Source organism: Octopus bimaculoides, chromosome 17 (genome assembly GCF_001194135.2).
Source record: "Octopus bimaculoides isolate UCB-OBI-ISO-001 chromosome 17, ASM119413v2, whole genome shotgun sequence".
NCBI lineage: Eukaryota > Metazoa > Mollusca > Cephalopoda > Octopoda > Octopodidae > Octopus > Octopus bimaculoides.
In genome coordinates this window covers 29,317,709-29,334,048 of record NC_068997.1, presented here as the reverse complement: position 1 = coordinate 29,334,048, position 16,340 = coordinate 29,317,709, and the positions used below count along the sequence as shown (strand labels likewise).

General features: G+C 34.4%; 1 protein-coding gene across 2 annotated transcripts in view; it reads left to right on the top strand.

Annotated features, from left to right (window-relative positions):
• The window catches only part of LOC106878387 (extended synaptotagmin-2), a 66,659-nt gene extending 54,911 nt beyond the window's left edge, over positions 1–11,748 (top strand). The window contains exons 14-21 of one of the 2 annotated variants that reach the window (XM_014927580.2): positions 920–1,000; positions 2,365–2,526; positions 2,795–2,950; positions 3,731–3,996; positions 4,384–4,482; positions 5,428–5,562; positions 6,097–6,252; positions 7,279–11,748. In XM_014927580.2, coding sequence (XP_014783066.1) covers positions 920–1,000; positions 2,365–2,526; positions 2,795–2,950; positions 3,731–3,996; positions 4,384–4,482; positions 5,428–5,562; positions 6,097–6,252; positions 7,279–7,336 — 1,113 coding nt within the window. In that variant the 3' untranslated portion in view covers positions 7,337–11,748. Of the gene's footprint in view, positions 1–907; positions 1,001–2,364; positions 2,527–2,794; positions 2,951–3,730; positions 3,997–4,383; positions 4,483–5,427; positions 5,563–6,096; positions 6,253–7,278 lie in introns of both variants that reach the window. The other variant, XM_014927579.2, reaches the window with a different exon arrangement.
• Positions 11,749–16,340: the final 4,592 nt, after the last annotated feature.

The following is a 16,340-nucleotide window of genomic DNA, read 5'->3' as shown; positions in this document are numbered from 1 at the left end:
TTTTGAACCAGCTTTTCTACCCGTGTTTATCCACCACCCCCACGTCTACCCACCCACCTCTTTCTTTCACTCTTGAAATGTTTACTTGTAGAACTTCATATCAACCTTATTCACCTGCCAGAGCCTGAAAGGGCTAAAAGCTCCCCCCCCCCCATTCAGATCATAGTAATTAAATTAAAAGAGTTTTAGCTGAAAAGTAAATTGTAGGTGCAGGAGTGGCTGTGTGGTAAGTACCTTGCTTACCAACCACGTGGTCCTGGGTTCAGTCTCACAGCGTGGCACCTTGTGCAAGTGTCTTCTACTATAGCCTCAGGCTGACCAAAGCCTTGTGAGTGGATTTGGTAGACGGAAACTGAAAGAAGCTCATTGTATATATACATGTATATATATATGTATATACATGTATATATATATGTATATGTTTGTGTATCAGTGTTTGTCCCCCCCTTTATCGCTTGACAATTGATGTTGGTGTGTTTATGTCCCCGTAACTTAGTGGTTCGGCAAAAGAGACCAATAGAATAAGTACTAGGCTTACAAAGAATAAGTCCCAATGTCAGTTCGCATGACTAAAGGCGGTGCTCCAGCATGGCCGCAGTCAGATGACTGAAACTTATGAAAGAATATAAAAAGTAGTCCTGAAAAATGAATATAAAAACTGGAAGAGAGAAATTATTGTTCAATAAAATCTGTGTCTATCAAACATCAATATCACGAGGAGGATGATAGCAGTAATAATAGGTCAGAGGTACTTTTATTGTTTATCATACAAGGCATAGTGATCAAACATTAATTTTTAGCCCCACTTTAAACCCCAAACTATCCAATGGTAACTTATTCTCTATATGAAATTTTTTTTTTTTTAAGAATGATACTCTAACATTTGTATTATATTTGTTTTTTCCAGGCTTTGAAACAGATGAAGAGTGAATCAAACAACTCAGAAAATTTATCAAGCTGTATCTTGATGGCATGTGTTGATTCTGCCAAAGATTTACCTGTAAGTTGATTATTAGATTTCGGGCGCGCGTGTGTGTGTGTGTTTCCCTCCATGTAAATAGTCCATTCAGGAAAAGAAACCAATTGAAAATTTTGTAGTATTTAACTGTTTAGCATTCAGATTACTCTGTTACGTGAGCCAGTCAAGGTGCACTGGCATCGGCCATGTTTGGATGGTGCTTTTATGTACCACCAGCATGAGAGTCAGTCAGAGGAACATGGCATCAACCACGTTCGGATGATGCATTTTATGTGCCACCAGAACGGGAGCCAGTCAGGTGGCACTGACCACAGTTATGATTTTGGTTCTACTTGACTCAACAGGTCTTCTCAAGTATATCATATATTGCCTGACACATCAAGGGTACTCTTAAATGGGCTGGACATGCAACACTGGCATCGGCCATGGCTGTGATCTCACTTTAATTGCTGGGTCTTCTCAGTCACAGCATATCTCCAAAGGTCTTGGTCTCCTGTCATTGCCTCTGTCAGGTCGAACATTCAAAGGTCATGCTTCACCACCTCGTCCCATGTCTTCCTGGATCTACCTCTTCCACAGGTTCCTTCCACAGTTAGGGTGTGGCACTTCCTCACACAGCTGTCCTCATCCATATGTAACACACGACCATACCAGCACAGTCATCTCTCTTGCACACCACATCTGATGCTTCTTCTGTCCAACTTTTCTCTCAGGGCATTCGCACTCTGTCGTATATACACACTGACATTACACATTCAGCAGATCATACTATCTTCATTTCTTTCAAGCCTGTGCATGTCCTCAGCAGTCATGGCCCATGTTTCACTGCCGTGTAGTATGGCAGTTCACACACATGCATCATACAGTGTACCTTTCATCCTGAGCGAGAGGCCCTTAGTTGCCAGCGGACGTAGGAGCTCTCTGAACTTTGCCCAGGTTATTCTTATTCTAACTGCTACACTCTCAGAGCATCCACCCCCACTACAAACTTGGTTACCTATGTAGCAGAAGCTATCAACTACTTCTAGTTTTTTCCCCTGGTGTGTGATGGAATCTGTCTTCTGTACATCTTCAGTGTTTATTGCCCCTGTGCATCTGTCACACACAAAATCTATCTTCCCGGTTAACCTTCCTTTGATATTGCTGCACCTTTTATGTGTCCATAACTTACACCAGGTATACTGTATGAAGTTTCCACCCATACCTTTTTTTTTTACAGATCGAGAAGGGGTTTGTGATTTGTCAGCCTTCCTACTTACTAGGACTTTGGCTTTTGCTAGGTTAACCCGAAGGCCTTTCGATTCTAGACCTTGCTTCCACACTCTAACTGATATCAATAGTCAGAAGTAACTGTTGAAATATTTGTTTATATTTGTTTTATTTAGAAAGCGAAGAAATCATTAATGGAACCAAGCCCATATGTTGAATTGGTGTTGGGCCAACAGAAAGAAAAGACTAACATACAGACCTCCACAATTAATCCCAAATGGGCAGAGAATTTCAGATTTCTTGTTCATGATCCTTACTTTCAAGATCTCACTGCCTTGGTAAGTGTCTTTTATGATAATTAGAACAGGTTGTTTGGTGTTTACTAAAACCTTTTGATATTGATCTCAATATTGTAAATTTGAAGAGTATTAAATTTTTTGATCAGAAGTGTTTCATAGAAACTTTCCCTGTGTATCTTAATGTTTCTATTACCACACAGTTGAGTCTGAATTCCTTCATCTTTTATTATCACAGTATCGACCAGACTGTTATAAATTTTCCATGCAGTTTTAACGACAGCTGCAATTAAATTCTGTTTAATTACAGGTTTATGATAAAAATACTAGCAAACTGATCGGAGAGTGCAAAATACTTTTGAAAAATCTCCTTTCTGCAACAGACATGACGATAGACCAAATGTTTGATATGAAAGGAGGCGACTCAACATCAACATCGAAACTTCGATTGCAACTAGTTTTGCGAGTAAGCAAACATTTTCAAGCATCTTTTTATTTTTTCATCATCATCATCATCACTCAACATCTGCCTTCCATGCTGGAATGGGTTATTTTGGGCCATATATATATATATACACACACATATATATATACATACATACATACACAATTATAAATAAGGGTGTAGAAATGAAATAAATTTGTGACTTCTTATGTGGTGAGACGATTTGGCACCTATTTTTCAGCATATTGGCTAGAAAATTTCATTTCTATGCCCTTATTTGTATTTATAATTTCACCATAATTGGTCTTTTTTTATATGCTGGCCACTGATAAAATGTTTTATAAACATTTTATCCTTTGTTTTATATATATATATATTAGTAGAATTGTCCTTTCACTCTTGAGTCAAGTGTACTTGAGAAATACTTGAAACTTTGTCTATTTGTAAAAATTGTTACTTCAAATGCCAAGAGATTGTAAATTGTCTTTGAAAATAAAAATATTATTTCTGTAGAAGTCAATATAGAGAAGGTGTTTATACATAACCTCTGAACTTAGGAAAGCAGTAATCCACTGTCAGCCATTTTACTTTTTCATTTAATATTATCAGTGCCTTTTCCCTTAAGATTTTCACATTAAATATTTGTGATGAAATATTAATTGCAGCAATTTTTATACATTAATGATGTCTGTTTAAGCAATTTCAGTTTGTGTGTTTTTTTTTACTTTTTTTCTTTATGATCTTAATTATAAATGTTTCTGTTTTAAATGTTACTCATCTTGTCAAATTCCTTGCTTATAGATTCTCTCCAATGAATATAAGGATGAGTGGCAGGAAACTGAAGATTTATTGCTCTCAGAAGATAAACTCCCTTCCAAAACCGATAAATCAGTGGAAAACCTTGAGGATTTGTCGTCCCATATGGATAGTTCTGTTGATCCAGTTAGTGTCTATGAATCAGCTTCTGCTCCACTTGAGGCCAGCCACCTCTCAAGTGACTTGGATGATTTGGCAACCCAAAGCCCTTCCATGGAAGGACTGAGGCAAAGAAAATCACTCTCCCCAAGGTTAATTAACTATCAGGGTTCATAATTATTCATAATTTCTGTTTCTAACCGAAGAAGAATTATATTGAATTTGTGTATTGAAACAACTCCTGTTGTGTCTTTGAGAGGGTCATTGCATCAATGATTATTGGCATATAATGATCCTCCCAAGACACAACAAGAATTATATCCTTACACTGTTGAAGTTTAAAATACTTGGCATTTTAGTGCTACAAGCATTTCAAAAATATCAGTAATTTGATGAATAATAGCATGCTAGAAAATATAACTTGTGATTCTAAGCTTCAGTTGTGAGCACAATTTATACCAGCATCTGCTTTGTAAGTAATAATAACACTTGTGATCATATAAATGTTTAATCTATTATTATATTTATCTATTTATAAGCATTGAAAGTGCTGGACAACATGGACGTGGTCGAATTCAACTGACCCTCCGATATAGCTGCCTCAGACAAAAACTGGTGGTTGTTGTCCACAAATGTGTGTAAGTAAACACTTATGATTTGTACACCACGAATGTTTGTTGTTTCTTTCTTTCTCTTTTGCAGCTGTACCATTTTCTCGTTACTAATTTGAGGTTAAAGACAAGAGTGTACTTTAGGAAAGTTGTTGCAATTAATCAATTAATAGGTTTAAGTTTAACGAAGCAGAAAATTCTCATTAAAACTCGTACAATTTAAACATTTAGTGATTTCAGCTACACAAACTGTTAGGAAAGCCAAGTCGAGAGATACATGGATTATGTGCATGTGTGTCTGTGTGTACACAAGTCCAAGTGAATTTATAATGTGGAGATGGACTGTACCTAAAATAATAAGTGCACTTTGTATCAATTTGTTTTTTCTATACATTTAGGTGAAAGTTAAGTCAAGTAAATATAATTTTATTTGTGTAAGGTTAGTGAGTGTTACACAAGTTTTTAATTTCTATACACAAACAACTATATTGTCACTTATCGTTTTAGTGTCTTTAACATCTTCTAAACAACAAGAACCGCTACTCTGTGAGTGTGTGTTTGGATGGTAGAGGTAATCCTGTGCCTTGTTAAGCACATCACTTGGTCTTTTTTTTGGTTACTTTTAGTGGAGTGTAACCTGTTGAAAGCATTTGTGCCAGACTGTTAGTCTGATGATAAACTTATCCCTTCCTTCAGTCTTGAAAGCCATGGAAAGAGAGGGGATATTTATTCCCGCTTAAACATGGATGTTCTGTTAGAACAAACTATACTGCAGAAAGTACCATGACAGGAACTCTCATATAGGCTTTTGGTGCAGAATGCATGCTTGTTTGTTTATATTGGTAGCGGGGAGATAGCTCCCTATCAAAAATATTTGTGACTAAGTCAGAGAAAATTTGTTGGTAATTTGTGATCTGGTGAAGTTGTTGAAACGGTTTAGTAACCTTAGTTTGTTATAAAATCTCTTGACAGTAACTTGCTGCCCTGTGATGATGATAACCTTGCAGACCCTTATGTCAGGATGTATCTGCTCCCAGACAAAAGTAGCACCAGCAAGAGAAAAACTGAAGTGGTTAAAAACAGTCTGAATCCCATCTATGATTTAACGTAAGTGTTGTAGACTTATTTCTCTGTCATAATAAATGAATATTTAATTATGATTAATCTTCACTTTTTTGCAGCTGAACAATTTTAAATAAATATCCTGAAGGGTATACCCTGGCACTTGCTACCATCTGTGTCTCTCTCTCTTCCTTTACTCAATCATCCCTTTTATAGTCTGATCCACTGTCCCTTGTGAGTATGCCCGACACTTTACCACCATCTCTGTCCTGCTGTCTCCCACTCTCCCTCTCTCTATCTATGTGTGTATATATATGTGCGTGTGCATGTGTGTATGTGCGTATGTACATGCATGTGTGTGTGCATATGTTTATGTATGTTTATGTGTGTGTATGTGCGTGTATGCATATGTATATATGTGTATATATGTCTATATATATATATGTCTCTGTGTGTGTGTGTGTCTATATGCATACATGTGTGTGTGTGTGTGTGTGTGTAATAATGGTGATGGTGGTAGTGGTAGTGGTAATGTTGATCATTGTTGTCTACTGATGATGTATTTGCTTCAATTTCCAGCTTTGAATTTGCTGTAGCCCCTGGTGAACTGGCCACCCGCACACTGGATATAGCAGTCAAGCATAACAAATCCATGTTCTCTAGTGATCGCCAGATCATTGGTGTGGCCTTCATACAGCTCCACAATATTGAAGATTCAAAAGCTGTGACTGACTTGTGAGTAACTTTTAACTTGTCAACTTATATATTTTATAATTAATGTGAGATGATTTGGCCATGATATCTTAGTCTATATAAATAAAAGTAATTTAATTTTCTGTAAATAAATTTATTCTTCTGAGGTTAACTGTAACTCTAATATTCATATATTTGTAGTAAAAAATATAAAAGGATTTTAGTTTTCATAAAATAACAGACAGGCATGGCTGTGTGATAAGAAGCTTGCTTCCCAACCACATGGGAATTTAATTGTTTTCCATACATCAGGGGTAAGGAACCAAATTTAAGATTACCTCCTGAGGAAGTCACAAAAAACCCTAATGATAAAAGAAAGAAGAAACCAGCCAAAAGAATCAGGCTAAATTAATTAAATCATCATCATCATCATCATCATCATCATCATCATCATCATCACTTAACATCTGTTTTCCATGCTGGCGTGGATTGGATGCTTTGGCTGGAGATGACAAGCTGGAGAGATGCTCCAAGCTGATTGTCTATTTTGGCTTGGTTTCCCTTCTTAAAGGGTGCCTTTCCTAAAAGCCTACCATTTCACAGAGTATTTGGGATGCTTTTTATGTGGCACCAGCATCAGGAGGGTCGCCAAGTAACTTGCAAGACTTAAGATCTGTTAATCGAGAGAGGGTGTGAAACTGGGGGTCAGTTGAGAGATTAATAGTGTATGATTGAGAGACAGATAGTCGTCTTACTACAGAGGAGAGAGTTGGTTAAGATTTAAGATTAATAATTTTTCTCAGCACAAATGCATCTTCATAGTTTTTATACACGAACAATTTGCCTGTGATACTAATGGACAAACCATAATACCACCTGCAGACATACTTTTTACTTTATTTTTCAAAATAATAGGCAGAAATAATTCGATTAGAATAACTGAATCTTTTTATTTTTAATTCTAATGTTGTGTCAGGGTTTTCCTGGATGATTTTATGAGAAGAGTTAAAATAGTTTATAATTTATTTTATCAATATTTAAAATAACTGTTTTTCTTCTCTTTGCCAGTTTTGATCTTCAACCAGAAGACTGTGTTGAGAAAATCTCAATTGATTCAGAAAATTAATATATTTTCAATTTTTTTTATTTATATATTTTTTTCTGTGAGTTCAGTTTTATTCAAAATTTATTGACAGTTGCAAATATGCTTTTTTTTTTTTCATTTCTCAATTATTTTTGCTGCTAACACTAACATATCAATATGTTCCTGCAAACACTATTTTCTTATTTCTTTGGCTCCATCAACATAAGCAAAGGAAGTATTTCTTATCTTTGCTACTTGAAATTCGTTCAACTGCTTCAATTTCTAGCAGGTAAAGGGAACAAAATACTTATAACACTTTTGCATTTGAACATTTCTCAAAGTTTAACAACTGATTCTGTATATAGCTTGTTTCCATATGTCTTGCTATCTACCAAGTTGGCATTTAGTATCAAATTCTTATAAATACAATATTACAGCTCTATTCATTGATTATTCCATCTCGTTAATATGATCAGCTGGACTCATTTCACTTTAAATGAGCCTCATGTGATGACTTATAATTAAATTAAATTGTAAAACAAACGAAAAACATTAATTTTTATGATTTTACTCAGGTCTTTTTGACCAACAATTATTTTACTCCATCCTTCTAATATTTTATTGGAAAACACATTCAGCATTGACCGACTGTAAAATCTGCGTTGACTTCAAACTCTGAATTATTTTTGGTCACTTAAATATTATTACTCATGATAAATGTGTAAAATTTGTATTTTTTTAACTTCTTCAAAATAATTCTGTCCATGTAAACTTTTTGTGAAAAATGCAAATTGTAAACTCATTTTGTTATTAATTACTCTTCCATGACAACTACAATTTTGATTTCTGTTATCAAACCCATTTAATATTCTGCTGGTCATAGACTACTGAGCTGCCAGTGTGCTTACAGTCAATACTGGTATCAATTTAAAGCTAATACATATAGTTTATATTGATCAATTACTTGTATGTTGTATCTTCAACAACAACAACAACAACAATAATAATAATGATGCTGCTGGTGGTGTTTGTCTCCTCCTGCAGTAGTTCAGCCTATGGAAACCTTTCATCTCAGTCCTATAGAACTAAGAAAATTCTTCTAAGTTATTTAGTGATTTAAATTTATGCTGCAGTCAGTTGCATCTTTTATGACACCTGTTTGTCACTTGAAGGACATTGCCAGCAAGATTTAAGTGACTTTGAGGAGGAAAAATTGCAGTGTGGGGGAAAGGTCACCATCAACATTTTTCTTTTTGTTCTGCCAGTAGGCAGACACCTTAATATCTCAGCTAAATAGAGCTTTTATGGTGTTTCAAAAACAAGCTCTTATTCTGTTTTATTTTATAAATTCTTATTTTTGTGTTGCTAGACTGTTTTTTGCTTAATTACTACTGCACTCTAATTTTTCATAATTGCTTCTTTATTATGGAAATATTTATCCGATGGAGGAATGTCAGAAAATATTAGGTTGTTTATATTTTATCAATATATTAGCATAAACACACAAAGCATTTAATCATTGATGCTATTTACTGTGTTTTATTTTTCTATACATATATTTTGTTTCTTTCATTAGTTAGTCTATATACACATATACATACATACATACATATATATACCTATATAACACAATGTAATTATTATTAGTTGTTTCACTATGAGCACTCTAATTTTGCTTGTGCCTTACTTCAGTAAGAGAAATATAATCCACAGCTGACATGTGATTTGAATAAAAACACAAAATACATTGTTTGTTTCTTCTCGGACAAACTGCTTTAAAATTGTTAAATATTTATATTCATTTGCTACACTTATCCATATAGTTTACAACAAGTAGTGCTAAATGATTTTATTTTTTTATGATAGCAAGTCCCTGTTCTTAAATATACAACATATAAATCAAAACAAAATGAAATTTTTAATTCATGTTACATTTTTGTTCTGCTTAATTATTTTTCTATTTCATTGTTCTCTTCAAACCATGTGAGTTGTGTTGCTTTTGTTTTAAAACTTATTTCTGAAGATATTTTGAAGAAATTTATTGAACATTTTGGACGGTTGTAATCTTATAACACTAACTTATACTAAAATAATTAAACAACATTTATCTATTGCTTTTTTTCCCCCTAAAACAGCAAAGTGATAATTAAAAAAAAAAATGGATTAATTGAATTCATAGTGCTTTTTTTTTTTTAAAATGGCAATTAATACTGAATTGTTTAAAGATAGTAATCATTATATACAGGGTTATGAATTTAAAGAAATATAATTTTGTAACTTTTGTGATTTTTCCTTTTCCAGTATGGAATACTTTTTTATATTAAGAACTCAATACTCAAAGGATTATTCCTTTTTTTTTTATGGTAAAATTGCTGAACTTTTATTTCATTGCATTCATTCTTGAATCTACTGATATAATAAACCTCATCTATTTCAGAACAAATCAGCTAAATAAGTAGGTGGAAAGGGCAATGTTTCCGTTTCTCTGTTCATATTCCTCCTTTGTAAGTCTGCATTAGCATAAATTCTTCTAAAGGAAGAATTTAAATATTAGTTGGGAAACTCATTGCAGTAATATTTCCTCAAATGAGCCACACGGTACTCGCAGAGGAAGACTTACATTTGGTTGTGGAGTAAAATCTTGCATAGAACCATTGGAAAGACAATAATTGTAAAAAAAAAAGACTAGTTTGAAAACCGAGTTATTTTTAAAAATTAAATTTTTGATATTTCTTAAAAGATCTGAGATGTTTTAGTGACACCCCTCCTCTTTTTGAATATTTATTATAATATTAGGTATGAGGTATTTGTGTTTTATTAAGTCCAGCATACTCAAGAATTTTTTTACTAATTTATTAGTCATTTTTCTTTTAAAATTTCATCTCTGAACCTTGCCTGTAACTTACTTGAAGTAAAAACATGATGGAGGTTAAACCTTGTCTTATTCAGATCTGGTGTTTTTTTTTTTTATTCTTTAGTGAAGCTCTTAATGATTCTGTTACACCTTTTGCTATTTGTCAAATGGTGAGCTTCACATTAGTGATTGTGAAGTTTCAACTTCAAATGTCTATCTATTGATTGATTAATTGATTGATTGATCTATCTATGGACTGGTCTATCTACGAACTGGTCTATCTATGGACTGGTCTATCTACGGACTTGATGCAAAGAAGTATGTAAGATCCTGTATGTATTGGGAGGTGGGTGGGACTGTACAAGGTGGTGGTATTAGTAGTAGTAGTAGCAGTGATAATAGCGATACACAATAAAATTAAGCCATACCTATGCAACAGAAACTTGTTCTTATAGAAATCAGATTTTGTTTACATATTGCTACCAATGGAGGTCAAAATCTTCTTTTCTCTCTCTCTCTTTTCTCTCTCTCTCTCTCTCCACACACACAACTGGATAACTACAAGCATACACATAGAAATGGGAGAGAACAGAATATTTAATTAATCTTTTTGTAACTATTTCTTTAGAGAGAATTAAATACAGGAAGATGTTTCCATTCGTAAGCTGGAGTTTGGAACAAAAAGTTCTGACACAGAATTATTATGGAAGATTTCAATTGAAATATGAACACTCAAATGAAGAAGGTTTTGATTTTCATATGACTCAAAATGAAATCAAACTAGCTGATTGGCAAAAAGCTAAAGTAATTAAGGCTAAGAATGGTCAGAGTAATGAAAACTTACAGCAATAATCTGGTAAAGAAGCAACTGTTCTGTGACAAACACAACAGTGATTAGCATATTTGTGTTCAAATCTGCCAACACATATTAAAAATAAGTATGCAAATCATTGTTTACTTGTTTCAGTCATTTGACTGTTAAACATTTTAGAATTTCTTTCACTTTCAAGGAATATATGCATGTGTCAGTGTGTGTGTGTGCGTGTACCATGTAAAAAGCACCCTGTACATTCTGTAAAGTGGTTTGCATTAGGAAGGCCATCCAGCCATAGAAACCATTCCAAAACAGTAATGGCTCCTGGTGTAGCCTCCGGCCTTACCAGCTTCTGTCAAACTGTCTTAACCCATGCCAGCTTGGAAAATGGACATTAAATGATGAGGATGATAGTGTGTGTGTGTGTATGTATGTATGTATATATATATATACACACACACACATATATATATACACACATATATATGTACACAGATACACACTGACATATATATATATATGAACTAAGGACACAAATACTCAGTATAATATAGCCTTTATGTATATATGATATTTACAATCTGCATTTAAGTTCCTATTTTTTGGTGTTGGGAGTCAAATGTTCAGATTTCTTTAAAGTTGTCTTTATAATTTGTAAAACCATTTCATCCTTTTGTAACTTATCAACCAGCTATAATTATTAACCAAGGTATGATGTTGCTATTTTTAGAATTTTTTTTCTTTTATATATATGTAATCAATAAATTTTAAATTGAAGCAATAAAATATGAGGTTTTCTTTCTTTTTTTTTTGTAATTCTTTAAATGTAATGTCTTTCAGTAAAATGTGACCTTTTGATCAGAAATAATTCAAATATTTTAGATTGTATAGTTTGGAGGTTATGACTTAGAGAAATACATTTAGTTCAAAGTCCACTGTGATTAAACCAAACTTATGTTCAAAATCATTCCAGTTGTGACCATCCTGTCTCTTTGACTATTGAGGACTACATTAGCCATTTTTTGTTCAAAAATGTCATTTGAATGAGATGACTGCTATTTCTAGTTGATTGATGGACAGCACAAAAGTTCCTTCGGTTCAGAGATTTACCGTTTAAATGATTAGACATTCAATATTTGAGAAGATGACTTGTAACTTACAAATGTTTCTTTGTATATGTTTTTTTTATTGTTTTTTTTTCTTTGCTTAATATTTTTCTATTTCAATGGAAGAAGAACAAAATTTCATCTTAAATTACAACCTTCAATAAATTAGCCAGAAGAGAAAATAGTAACATGTAGGAACAAAAAGAAAAGGATAAATTTCCATCATCAGTGTCGTCATCATCATCATTGTTCCTTCGCTGGGTTTGGTTTCTCAAATGAGAATGTTATGTCTATGACAGTGATGCAAGGCACTCTTTACTTGGTTTCACTAGTTACATAATACAACTAAACTGGTTGTAATAAATTCATTAAAACTAGGAATACACTGAATGTCTTGTCGACATATTTTCCCATGCTGTGAAAGAAATTTAAGACTTTCAATTCTTGACCTGTTTTCAAAGAAATAGAGACTTGTTGATATGAAACAAACGCACAAAGGAAATAAATGAAAGACTCCAAATAATCATGTATATATACATCATCATCATCATCTTCATTTAAAGTTTGCCTTCCATGCTGGCATGGGTTGGACGGTTTGACAGGAGCTGGCCAGGCAGGAGCCCTCACCAGATTTCTGTGTTTGTTGTGGCAGGGTTTTTACAGTTGGATGCTCTTCCTAACACCAACCACTCGGCAATGAGGACTGAGTAATTTTTACCTGACATAAGCACAGGCAAAGTAAGTTTTGGCATGGTTTTACAGCTGGATGCCCTTCCAAATGCCAACCACTTTACAGTGTGGACTTTTAGCCCACATCATGTGATGGGACACTGAAGAAAAATGCATTAAAAGCATCCGTTTTTCTAAAGGTTATGAGGAAACAAAGTTATAAGGGGGCACACTTGTGTAGATATACCAACAAACTAGTAAACTGATACCAAGAGAACATTAGCTACATGGATACCAAGAAAATATTAGCTACATGGAGGGCTTGGGAATGCCATAGACACAGCCCCTTACCCCAGGACAAAGCAATATTTAAAAAAACATCAATCTCTACCTCCACTCCAACAATACAATAATCTAATACAGTTGAAAGCATAAATATAGAGCAATGAGTCATGTCCTCCACAATCTGAAATTGAAATCCGATAAATCCACCACATATAATCTTCATCTCTCTGGGAGCCCTCAACCAACAATAGCAGTGGTTCTCAACTGAGGTCCCTGTGACCTTTGGGGGTCCATGTAAGATTTTGTTGTTAAATTGTATGTACAATAAATGGCAGAGTTTCAGATAAGGACATAATCACATGTTGGATTTTCCCCATTTTGACGGGAGAGGGGGACATCTTTTTATGAAGAAAAATTCTTCAAAATTTATGATTTTTCTTTCACCTCCCCACACCCTCTCTCCCCGGACCGAATTTGACCGTTTTTCTTTCTTTCTTTTGCACGATGCACTTAAAAATCATAGGAGAAGCCTTTTTGATAAAAGAAAATAAAATGAAAATATTTTCAGGTGAAAGAGTGTGTGATTTAAAGGAAATTTGGCTGTTATTTCTAGCACATTCCACGACCATCGTCCTCGTTACTTTGTCACTGACATGTATTGACGTTTTCCAATATTTTTCTCCCCATAAACGTTAGCACGCCGGACGAAATGCTTAGCGGTATTTCGTCTGTCTTTACGTTCTGAGTTCAAATTCCACCGAGGTCGACTTTGCCTTTCATCCTTTCTTTATCAATAAATTAAGTACCAGTTGCGTACTGAGGTCGAGCTAATCGACTGACCCCCTCTCCCAAAATTTCGGGCTTTGTGCCTAGAGTAGAAAAGAATATTTTTCTCCCCATCCAACTTACGTGGGTGTCCTAATCCGAAACTCTACCCAATAAACTGGTTTAATTTCTACAATATACAAAATGTTTTAATTTGTTTTTTCATACAATTCCTAATAATATTTAATTGTGAAAATATAAAAGGATTTTTTTCAACATGGAATGGCTATGGGGGTCCACCTGAGTAAACTAGGAATCAGAAAGGGTCCACAGGTGAATTTAAAAAATGGTTGAGAACCACTGATCTTTATGTTTCCTGTAGAAAATATCTAGTTCCTCGTCACAGTCATAGCCTTGTGATGACAAAATCTGCTTAGCAACCGCATGGCGTCGAGTTCGATCTCAATGCATGGCACCTTTGGCGAGTGTCTTTTAAAATAGCCTCACGTTAAGTATGCCGCCTGAGTGGAATTTAATAAGGTGGAAACACACACACACACACAAATATGTATGTATTTCTGTTTATGTGAAACGGTACCTCGAGTTGTGTCCCTTTACGCAGGGTACCGTATTTACTGAAATATAAGACAAGGTTTACTTTTTTTTTTCTTTTTCATTTTTAAATACAGCCAAGAATTGTCGTGCGTCTAATACTGCGATATTACAGATGAGAGACCAAGTGCCATAAAGTAGAGAGTTGGATGAGCATAAGTATGCTAGGCACAATTATTGTTACTAATAATAAAATATTGAAAACAAGCCAAATTATCAGACTGTTGGCACAGACCTACAAAAACTTACTTAGGGTACAACGGCACTTATGTGGCGAGGTCACATTATCTCGTTACACTTCCTTCCTCCAGCATACATAACCCACATCTGATATTTGTTTTATATTATTTAATGACTGTGTAATCTTTAAGAAATATTCTTTAATTACCTAATCTTATCTAAATGAAAATTTGTCCTAGAAAGATGAAAGGAATGTTAAATTGTCACCCATCTATCAATCATTTGCAACAATTGGATGACAATAAAACCATAGCAGCGGTGGCCGCTCGCCGTTACACAAAACATCACAAAGCAAAAATACAAGTTTTACGTCCTGTTTGGCAATTCCTTCAACCAAATTATAAACAATTGTACAGTTGACCCGAAAGAAGATCTATGTTAATATACGATCCCCATAACGTAGTTTATTTGTGACAAATTTATAGTTTCATACTGTATTCCAATATTCTGTTAAAAATGTATTTGTATGCACAAAATCATCCCCCTTCCCCCCAAACCTCTTTAAAATATCCTTCAGTAAGTGTATGATGAAACAAACTGAACTGAGGTGCGTCTTATACGCCGGCATATACGATAACCAAGCCATTCGATGAATTAAAATGAGTCCCGGGATTGATCTGATTGACTTATTCTGTTGAAAGAAGTATCCCAGCATGACAACTGTCCAATGATTGAAATGAATAAATTTAAAAAATCAATAACTTAAAATAATCAGAACACAATACCTGATTACTTTCGATGATGTTACAGCGGAGACTAAACTTCTTCATCAACCAAACATGTTTAAATAAAGTCAACAATTTCAGGAAAGTGGATAAGATCGATTATATCGACCCCCGTCTTCAACTACAACTTATCTTATCGATCCCGGAAGGATAAATAGCGAAGTTGATCTCAGCAGAATTTGAACTCAGAACGTAAAGACGGACGAAATGCCGCTAAGCATTTCGCCGCCCGACCTGCTAACCATTTTGCCGGCACGCCGCCTCAGCATGTTCATATATCAATGCATGAATTAATAAAACATATCGTAACTGGTTCCAATCAAAAACCATGTTTTATTCTGTCAACATGGTGAGTACAAATCGAACCAAACGTTGTATTTTCCTCGTTGTTCTGAATTCTGCTCTTTTCATTTATTACTTATGCACGTTGTCTAATACAAAAGGAGAATCCATCGATCGTTTAATTTCACGTGGAAACAAGTTAAAAGCAACAGGTTGGAATTGTTTATAACATTTTCCCAATTGTTTCGTTTGTGTATACCACTTGTTATTGTTGTTGTTGTTGTTTAATCCGTGCAGAGCTTTGACTAAAATGAAAAACCATTCCAGCTATACCAACTTCCGTTTATATATTTATATATATACTAGCAGAAATACCCGGCTTTGCCCGGGTTAAAGAGAATAATGAAATCTAAAAACGCCATCTAGACTACGCAACCCTCAACTGTTAGTAGCTACGATACCATATTTCTACATTAATAACTCTCCAATCCATGCCAGCATGGAACATAGACATTAAGTGGAATGCCAGTCTCTCATCTAGGAGGGCCTTGAAATCAATGTTACCAACTGGGGACTATGTGTGTCGTAGTGATAATAAAAAGACCCAAAGGAGGTCTGCAACGAAAAAATTTTACTCAACAATTTGCAAGTGAATCAGTGGAGGCAAAGATGCGTCTCATTTACTTGACAATTT